The sequence below is a fragment of the Acanthisitta chloris genome, unplaced genomic scaffold, assembly GCF_000695815.1.
Source record: "Acanthisitta chloris isolate BGI_N310 unplaced genomic scaffold, ASM69581v1 scaffold21397, whole genome shotgun sequence".
NCBI lineage: Eukaryota > Metazoa > Chordata > Aves > Passeriformes > Acanthisittidae > Acanthisitta > Acanthisitta chloris.
The window spans coordinates 1-9,848 of NW_008681234.1; the positions used below are offsets into that span (position 1 = coordinate 1).

The window sequence follows — 9,848 nt, forward strand, 5'->3', positions numbered from 1 at the left end:
GAGGGAGGACTGGTCCCGCTCCCTCCCTGCCCTGCAGGGATGCGGAGCTGGAAGCGGAACGGGAACAGCCTTTCCAGAGCCGGGCTCAGCATCCCGGTCCCCGGGACTGATGTCACCGGGCGCAGGCGCCGCCTCTCCTAGGAGGGGCTCGGTCCCGGCAGCTGCATCCCCTCCCGCTGCAAATGCTCCGGCATCCCCCGGATCCTTCCTGCCGCCAGCCCGGGAAGGAGTTAACAGGAGCCTGGATGCGGCACTTGGGCACATGGTTCAGTGATGGGCTTGGCAGTGCTGGGATAACGGTTGGAGTCGATCAACCTAAATTCTATGATTGTGGCCTTTTAGGGCTTATGAAAACAGGGAGAGTGGCTTTTCACACAAGTAGATAGTGATAGGACAAGGAGGAATGGTGTTAGCTAAAAGATGAGAGATATAGATATTAGGAGGAAATTCTTCCCTGTGAGGGTGATGAGGCACTGGCACAGGTTGCCAAGAGAAGCTCTGGCTGCCCCATCCCTGGAAGTGTTCAAGGCTAGGTTGGATGGGGCTTGAAGCAGCTTGATCTAGTGGAAGGTCTCCCTGCCCTTGAATCTTTAAGCTCCCTTCAACTCCACCTATTCTATAGTTCCTCAGCCTGCTCAGCCTGAGCTGGGCCTTGTCCCTCTGTGCCCATGGTTCATGTCCTCCCACCTTGCCTGAGCTGCTGCTGTGGTGGTCACCTCCATGGCAGGCAGGGACCCTGTGTGACCAGTGAGGGGGCACAGGGTGGAGGTAAAGGACCAGGCACTGTGATGACCACGGTGAGGTTGTGACCACCCTGGCACAGTTTTCAACCATTTGGTATCAGCAGGGGGTAAATACCCTCTGCTTGGTGGAAATTCAGAGCTGTTCTTCTGGGTGGGCTTGGGATTTGCATGATAAAAGAAAGAGAGAGGCAGCCTGGGCCTCTTTTGTTTCCTTTTTTTCCAGGCCAGACGTGCTCAGGGCAGAAATGCTTTGGACACTTCTCGCCTCTGCTGGGAGGAGCAGCTTAAATCCTTGGCTCCAAAACCAGGTTGTTGCCAGCTCAGACTGAGGCTTAAATTCAAGTTGATGTTCGGATGTGACGGAGTCTCTTTTAATCCTCTCTGAATCCACTACGCAGGGACAGACAGACGAAAGGGACATCAGCGAAGGACGGGAAACAAGGTATCCCGAGCAGCACAGTACGGTGGGAGAGGCTTGGCACAGAACCGGTAAGGATTTTCTCGATAAATTGTTATTAATCAGAGGTAATGGTATGGGCTGTTGCAGTGCAGAGCCGCAGAAGAATTTGCTGTCCAGGAGCAGCAGAATTCAGACCATTCCCTTAGGCTTATCCTGACAAGCTCAGAGAGCTGAACTTTGCATTGCTTTGCTTTTAGTTTTGATTTGCTTTGCTTTGCTTTTTGGGAGGGATCTCCAGCCGCACAAGCCTGGGTTTTGGAATGGCAGCGGTTCCCATCCTTGTCCTGGGGAATCAACTGCATCACCTGAGCTTTCCTCACTGGCTCTGCTCAGCCCTTGGCTGCAGGGGCTCCCCAGGGCCCCGTTATCCAACCAACCCCTCTCCTGGCATCTCCTCTTGGCAGAGAAGGGCTCGCTGAGCCTTCATGGGTCGGTGGCGGCTGGTTGGGAGCCTGGAGCAGCAGGAGGGTTTGGAGCCTGGAGCAGCAGGTGGGAGCTTTGTCTCAGCCGATCAGCAAAATCAGCTCAGACACTGCACAGCCCTTGTCCCCCACAGCCTCCTGCAAGCCTGAGCCCATCCAGGGCTTTTGTCCCCCAGGCTCAAAAAAAGATGAAGCTGTAGTGATGTGCTGGTGCTGGCTCTTGGGGACAACACTGAGTCCAGGGGACAAGGAGGGGGGTGACAGGCTGCAGAAGAAGTCCTGCCCCGACAGCCCACGTCTGGTGGCTGCCCTCGGCTCACCAGAGCTTCCCAGGTGGAAATGCCTGTCTCAAAACCAGATAAAGCTCTCACCAGCAAGGACGGCAGTGAACGATGCCAGGAGCTGCCTTGGTGCTGGCTCTTGGGGACAACACTGAGTCCAGGGGACAAGGAGGGGGGTGACAGGCTGCAGAAGAAGTCCTGCCCCGACAGCCCACGTCTGGTGGCTGCCCTCGGCTCACCAGAGCTTCCCAGGTGGAAATGCCTGTCTCAAAACCAGATAAAGCTCTCACCAGCAAGGACGGCAGTGAACGATGCCAGGAGCTGCCTGTGTCTGAGCTGGCAGAGACCCCTGGAGAAGTGGGGACCCTGCTCGGTTTCTTCTCTCCCCAAATCTTGCGTCACTTAAAGCCCAGAGCTGCACCACTCCTGCCCCAGGAGCTCCTGTCCCAGCAGTGCTGCGGCAGCAGAGGGAGGATTGCTGCAGCCTTGTGTGCGTTTGCTCCTTGCCCCTGATTAAATAAACATCCCGGAGTTATCAGGCGCTGCCGAAAGAGCTGAGTCGACATTAATTAGTAACTGAAAAGACTGGTTGGAAAGAGAATGATGGGAGCAAAATACACAGGCTGTTGTTTGCCTTCTGCAGTGAAAGTGCAGAGGGCTCCTGCCCTCTCTCCCTCACGACCACTCACCTCTGGCCCCCTGGTCCCCACGCACAGAGGTGGCATCTGCCCCATGCTAAGCCACCACACTTTGGGGCTCCACACGTCTGCTCCCAGCCTTGGCATTGAGAGAGCTGAAATTCTAAGAATATGTCCTTCAAAACAGTGACATTTTGGACAAGCATAAGCCCAGGGATTTTTCCTTTGCACTCTGAGCATCACTCCCACATCCCTTCTGGAGGGCTTTTGTCTTGCCAAGACCAGGCTGGGAAACTGCTGGGAGGTTTACTACCATGAGGTTTGCTAGGAAATAAGTGTGACAGGACTTAAAAACTGGTTCCTGAGTCTGGCCTGCTGTCCCTTCCTGCTCTCTGAACAGTGCCCAACAGGCACCTGGTCTGGGAAGGGGAACCCTATCTCTCTCAAACACACATGGCTCAGTACAGACTGCAAGGGAAGCTCTGTGGGAGATCATCTCTGTCCCCTTTCCCCTGTTCTGACCTTGATGTGTTTGTTTTCTCCTGCCGGGGCAGACTGAGCAAACAGTGGATGCTGGGGCTCTGGCCACTGCCACACTCCAGTCAGCACAGTTGCAGGAGGGCTGTGCTCCCAGACACTCAGGATGAGGCTGCTCTTCCCTACCCTTGTGCTGGCCCTGCTTGCCATCGCCCGTGCTGCTGAAGGTGAGCCTTAGCCAGCCAGCCCCATGCCAGGTGCTTTGGGGATGGAGCAAGTGCAGTTCCTGGACTGATGGAGGGACTGGGGAGCCTGGGTAGGGTGAGGAGAGAACCAGGTGGTGGCTATGGCCATGTTGGCTGCACCCTGCAAGACAGGGAGAAAGTAAGTGGACAGCACATGGGTACCAGTGGTACATGGGCAAAACCCTGGCTGTCCTACAGCTGGGCTGCCAGCATGGAGCTGGGTCCATGGCACAGCCCAGTCCATGACTCTCATCAGCAGGACTTGGTGGGAGTGGGCAGAAGGTGCCCCTGTAGCTCCTGGTGGTGGGGTTGACCACAAAGAGGTAGCGTGCCCACAACCATGACATACCCATGTTTGTTTTCACCCCTGGGGCTGGGCTGGTGGGGAGACACTGGCCCCACTGCCCACCCTTCGTTACTCCTGTGCTGTGTGGTGACTTTTGCAGACTCCTGCGTGGGCCGCTGTGAGGATCCCTTCGACGCGCAGCGCAAGTGCCAGTGTGACAGCCTCTGCATGTACTATGAGAGCTGCTGCAGTGACTACTCCACTGTCTGCAAAGCCAAAGGTACTGGCCCCACAGTCATTCTCCTGGCCAGGGCACTGGAGGTGGCTGAGAGTGACTGAAATTGAGGTGGTGCCTGAAATTGAGTGGCTTGAAGGGTCTGTGCTGGGTCAGTTCTGCACCCACCTATGTCTGCAGAGTAAAGTCAGTGCCAGGATTTGGTGCTCAGGGCGCTGCAGCACATGAGGTTTTTGGGAGCTGGCTTGCAGCCATCTGCAGTGTAGGAAAAATTTCTGCATTGGAAGGGTGATCATGCATTGGAATAGGCTGCCCAGGGAAGTGGTGGAATCACCGGCCCTGGAAGTGTTCAAAAAACACGTAGATGTGGCACAGTTTAGTGTTGGACCTGGCAGTGGTGGGTTAATGGTTGGACTTGCTGATCTTGGAGGTCTTTTCCAACCTTAACGATTGCACAAGTCTATAAATCCATATTGCCTGGGAGCAAGCAGCTCCCACACACAGAGCCAGTGGGAGACACCCAGGGCTCCCCAGGACCAACCTGCTCCCTCCCACAGTGACCCGAGGAGATGTCTTTGCCTTGCCGGAGGATGACTACCTTGACTACAACCTCACTGTTGACATCGTCACAGAAGAGGTCACCAAGGTAGACCCCACAGAACTACCCACGTCTCCATCCCTGGTGGATTCCACTCCGGAGACCAATCCAGGCCCCGATGAGGTGCTGACAGACCTGCCTGTGGAGGTGGTGCCCAGCACCACTACAGATGGGTTTGGGGGCCGTGACCCTGTGGGGGAGCCTGAGGAGCTGTGCAGTGGGAAACCTTTTGACGCCTTCACCGACCTGAAGAACGGTTCTCTTTACGCTTTCCGAGGTACCTTGGGGGTCTTTCCCAGGCACATGGGACATGCTGTCATGCTGTCGACCTGTGCTGGCAGCTGCAGCTCCTGCCACTCTCACCTCCCCTCTCTCCCCAGGGAAGTACTTCTATGAGCTGGACAGCACGAGTGTGCGGCCTGGCTACCCCAAGCTCATCAGTGATGTCTGGGGCATCGAGGGTCCCATTGACGCAGCCTTCACACGCATCAACTGCCAGGGCAAGACTTACCTCTTCAAGGTGGGCAGGAACACACAGTGTTCTGCCAGATACCTCCAAATCCCTGTGGCAGTTCAGGAGCCCTAGGCAGACACAGCCTGGAGCTTCCCAGCACCCGCTTGCTCCCCCTGGCAGACCTGTGGCTGGAGGATGTTGCACCCTAACCCTGCTCTGTCTCTCACCCCCAGGGCACTCAGTACTGGCGCTTTGATGACGGAGCCCTGGACCCTGGGTACCCACGTGACATCTCTGAGGGTTTTGAGGGCATCCCGAACAACATCGATGCAGCCTTCGCCCTCCCTGCACACAGCTACCACGGCAATGAGAGAGTCTATTTCTTCAAGGGTAAGGGGTGCAGCCTCCCAGTCCTGTGCAGAGCCTGACACCAGCAGGTGTGGGCAGGACACCCCTTCACTGCATCTCTTCAAGTGCCTGTCCCCCACTAACACTCTGCATATTGTCTCTTAGACAAGTTGTACTGGTCCTATGACTTCACCCAGCAGCCCACACAGGCTGACTGCGAGAAGACCTCCCCCTCCACTGTGTTCAGGCACTATGCCTTCATGAACCGGGACAGCTGGGAGGATGTTTTCCAACTCCTCTTTGGCGGCAGGATGGGTAAGGGCTGGGACAGCCCCAGGAGAAAGGGGTGGTGGATGCCAATACAGCCTGCACTGAGAGGGCATGAGGGATGCAGGCACCCAGGGAGGAGGGAGTTATGCCTGGAAACATGAGGAGGACAGATGAGCCACAGTGTCCTGCCCAGGTCATGCACAGGAACCTCCCAGGCCACAGCTGCATCTCCCATAGGATTCCAAATCCCATCCTCACAGCCCTTATGCCCCATGCTACTGAACCCATCTCCAGACACCTCACACCACAGCTTCACTGCTGGGGACTGTTTATTGCTACCGAAACTGGAGATGCCACAGGAAAAACCAGCTCTGGGCAAGGGGAATGAAAGATGGAGAGGAGGAGGAGGAGGAGGAGGCTCGGCAGCACAGGGCTGATCCCAGTCAAGGGGGTTGGGGAGTGCTGCTCCTGGCTCTGCCTAGTCTGTGTCCCCATCACACATCCCATCCAGGCTGGGATCTTTTGGAGCATCCCCATGGGTCTCAGAGCAGGTGCTGGGGGCTGTCCATGGCACTGACCTCAGCTCACCACATACACTGCTGCTCCTCTCACTTGTGCTCTGCTCCTTTTCCAGCCGGGGCGAGCCGCCCGCGGTACATCAGCAGGGACTGGCGGGGGCTGCCCAGCCGGCTGGATGCTGCCATGGCTGGCAGGATCTACGTGGCCTCCCACCAGCCACGGAGGAGGAAGTCTCGCCGCCAGCGCAAGAGGTACAACGAGCACCGGTCACTGAATCTGGGGCTCTGGAGCTGGCTGCACTCTGACTCCGACTCCACGGGTGTTGAAAGTGATCATCTGTCAGGCTCCAACTGTGAGATGCTCCAGAGCGTCTACTTCTTTGTAGGAGGTGAGTCTAGCATGGCAGGATCTGGGAATGATGCAGGACCAGGGCTGCTGGGATGGGAGGGGGCTCCTCTCACTGCAACATCCCCAAGCTCTGGGATGCGGTGGGAAGGTGCCCAGGGTTGGCAGTGAGGGCTGGCAGCTCTCCACAGCCATGGGCAGTCCTGACAGCCATCTCCCTTTCCTCCTAGACAAGTACTACCGTGTCAACCTGCGCACCAAGCGTGTGGACCTGGTGCTGCCCCGTTATCCTCGCTCCATCGCCCAGTACTGGCTGGACTGCCCGCAGCCTGGGGAGGAGAGTGCCTGAATGGGATCCCCAGAGTTGCAGGCAGCACAGCCCCAGTTAGACAGAAATAAACTGTGAGTGCCGTGCAGGCTGGAGAGTCCTGTCTGTGCATCCATCCATTCATCCATCCATCTGTCCCATGGTCTGCGCAGTCCTTGTACTCCAGAATCCCCATGTCCCCAAAGGCTGTGGTTGTTGCCCCAGTCCATGCCAGATTCCTGTCTACAGTGCAGCTGTGGCTGCTCAGATCTGCTCTGCCAGCCAATCCAGGGCTTCTTCCCATTGGAGGAGAGGGACTGTGCCGGCAGCTGACAGCCAGAAATCAACAGGGTCAGGTCTCCAGCACCCCCAGCATCAGTCCACAGCCCCATGCATGAGTGGCTGTGCTGGGGATGGGTGTCCATCCCCAAGGAACCCCATCCAAGGCCCTGCCTGGCCCTTTGCCACTGCCTTGCTCACCTCTGGGCTCTGGCAATCCTGGCCATGGTGGTGCCGAAGGGATGACCTTTCCCTCGGGGCTGGGACTGCACTCAAGGCCTGGTAGCTCCCGGGGAAGTGGGTGCTGCTGAGACAAGCTCCTGCTCCTGCCACGGCTCCTGCTGTGAGGACATATGAACAAACCCTGACCCACTGTCCCACCACCCCCCGAAACCCCAGCTGTAGCTGATGCCCAGGGAAGTGGCCTCAGGTGCCAGCTCTCACCACTTCCCCTGCTGCGGCTGGGGGTGCCCGTGGAGCTGATGGGAGCCAGGCAAAGCCACATCCTCCTGTCTGGGTGGCAGAACACCAGCACTTCCCTCGGGGGGGACTGGCTGTGGAATGGGGGGCACTGGCAGAACCTGGGGGTGAGCAGAGGTCAAGGTTGCTGTGCCACGCTGTGCCATCCCCCTCCGAAGAGACCACAAAGGGCTGTACCTGGGACACAGTGGCATCAGCTGCCCTGGGGCAGCACTGGGGGCACCCCGGGCAGCTGGGGCGGCCGGAGGCAGGAGACAGCTTCTGCAAGAGGGAACAGCAGTGGGTGAGTGGTTTGTGCACCCTCACCCAGCTGTGGGCAGGATGCCCATAGAGCCCAGGGCCCCCCACACTCACTGGCAGCCGGGGGGCAGAGGCAGGGGTTGTGGTGGGTCGGAGCCTCCTGGAGTGGCCAGGAGGGACATTGGGGTTCCAAGCATTCTGGAGCAGGGGCTGGCTGACACAGGAGCTGCAGGTGGCTCTGTGGGATGGGCCAGTTGGGATGTCACCACTGAGGTCTGGGGATGGATGGGGCTGCCTGGGGAGCAGTGAGGGAACAGGGAATGCCATTGGCAGCCTCCAGAGAACCTTGAGGCCCTGCCCAGCCCCATGGAGTCCCTGGGAGAAGCTGGCTGACACAAGGTGCTGACTGACACAGGGTGCTACTGGACCAGGGGCTCTAGCTGCCCCATCAGCCCCTTGATTCAGGGGTCCTGCTCATGCCCTCCATACCTCATCTGTTCATTCTCCACCACGAAGTCCCGCAGGAGACCATAAAGGCTGGGCCAGGCTGGGGTTCCCTCTGATGTGAGCTGCCCTTCAACAGGGAGATGACACAGCCCTGTGGGGCCGTACATGCCTCCCCAGCCTGGCCATGCTTTTGGGAGGTTCCCTGGACCATCCACACTCCTCACTGGCACCCTAGGCAGGCACAGCTGCTGGCGCAGGGAGAGGTTTTCCAGCTGCAGGTGATGGATTTCCTCCTCCAAGGTCTGCAGCAGCTTCTCCCGAGACACCTGGGAGCATAAGGGGGTGGCTCAGAGATGTCTCAGCAGTGGGGCTGAGGAACTCAGTGGGGTCCCTGTCTGCAATACCCTGTTGGCCAGGGGTCTGGTGGTGACTCTCCGGGCCCGGCTGGCGTAGTGCAATGTGCTCAGTGTCTCTGAGAGGCAGCGTGAGGATGGGGAGATGCAGGCGATCTGCCGATGAAGAAGAGATATAGGTGAGCTGTCAGCCAGGGGGTCACCACCCCTCTCCAGCCTTGCCCTCCACAGGGTGAGACCCCTGCCCAGCCTCCTCCATGCACATACCATCAGGGTGATGCCCGAGCCACCCAAGGAGCGGGCCAGCAGCCGGGTGAGCTTGCTATCCCGGTATGGGATGTGCGTTCTCTTCCCTCGAGGTTTGGCCAACAGAGAGATGCAGTGTCCTGCCAGAGGATGAGCCACAGAGGGTGCAACAGGGCTCTGACAGGGATCAGCAGCTTGTGATCCCATGGCAGGTCCCCTGACTCTTACCCAGTGTCAGGAGGCTGCGGTTGATGCTGTTGGCCTCCACGGAGAGCTCCCCACTGGAGCCAGTCTCCTTCACCCGCTCGCTGCCAGCCAGGTCCACGAAGCACAATGTGCCCTGCTTGCTGGGGCAGGCGCTGGGCTGGGGGACCCACATTGGCTGGTGATGCTTTGTCCCCCCTCACCCTTTCCCCATGGCTCACAGCAGTGGCCCAACCCCTGTGTCTGGGATCGGACTCTCTGCTGCTACCACCGTGTCCATGAGGAGGAGAACATGACCCCCACAGCCTGGGGCTCTTTGCACCCCCATGATGAGCCCTTGGCCCCCCCAAACCCTCCCCTGGAGCAGGGTGTGTGCTCACAGCTCGGCTGCGGATGTGGATGGTCAGAAGAGCGTGGCTACGGCTCGAGTGCCTGTTGAGGGCATGTGCCGAGGTCCGTCGCCTCTGGGATCCTGCCGGGGGGATTGAGAGCTGCAGGGGGGCACGAGGCCCCACACCCCAGCACAGCACCCACTGCCCACCCCCTGCCAGACATGAGCCTGACTTGGCTCTGCAGCAGGACAGAGAGCTGCTCCTCTTGGCTCCCATCAGAGCCCCACCAGCCCTGGGGGTGGTCTGTGGAGGGCTATACCAGGTCTGGCACCCCCTGAACATGCCCCAGCCCTCTGCCTGTGGCTCAGCACCTTGCAGGAGCAGGTTGACAATGGCCTCCAGGCTCTCAAACTCCACACTTTGCTGATTCTCCACGTAGAAGCCGCGGGTTTTGCTCCACCGCAGGGGCAGGGCACACGGCGGCCCCAGGCTCAGCAGGTCCCGGACCTGGGGGTACAGCGAAGGAGAGACATCAGGGCAGGGGAGCACAGGGTGCTAGCAGCACCAGGCTGGGCAGTTGGGCAGGCACCTACCTGCTCATTGTAGATCTCCAGGTAGGAGGCACTGAGAGCCTGGTCA

The 9,848-nt window shown here is 58.8% G+C and overlaps 2 protein-coding genes across 2 annotated transcripts; one reads left to right on the plus strand and one right to left on the minus strand.

Moving 5' to 3' along the window:
• The first annotated feature begins 3,157 nt into the window (after nt 1-3,157).
• VTN (vitronectin) lies at nt 3,158-6,737 on the plus strand. Its single transcript, XM_009078039.1, has 8 exons — nt 3,158-3,248; nt 3,713-3,832; nt 4,345-4,662; nt 4,766-4,905; nt 5,073-5,229; nt 5,353-5,502; nt 6,092-6,364; nt 6,552-6,737. The coding sequence occupies exons 1-8, from the start codon at nt 3,188-3,190 to the stop codon at nt 6,668-6,670; spliced, it is 1,338 nt and encodes a 445-aa protein (XP_009076287.1). The 5' UTR covers nt 3,158-3,187; the 3' UTR covers nt 6,671-6,737.
• Nucleotides 6,738-7,580: 843 nt separating this feature from the next.
• LOC103805390 (kinesin-like protein KIF12) lies at nt 7,581-9,835 on the minus strand (the record flags this gene model as incomplete). The annotated part of the gene is made up of 9 exons (XM_009078040.1): nt 7,581-7,648; nt 7,742-7,787; nt 8,299-8,400; nt 8,479-8,583; nt 8,695-8,813; nt 8,902-9,037; nt 9,258-9,349; nt 9,581-9,716; nt 9,803-9,835. Coding segments are annotated over 9 exons (837 nt in total), but the record flags the coding sequence as incomplete, so codon positions are not given.
• Between the last annotated feature and the right edge of the window lie 13 nt (nt 9,836-9,848).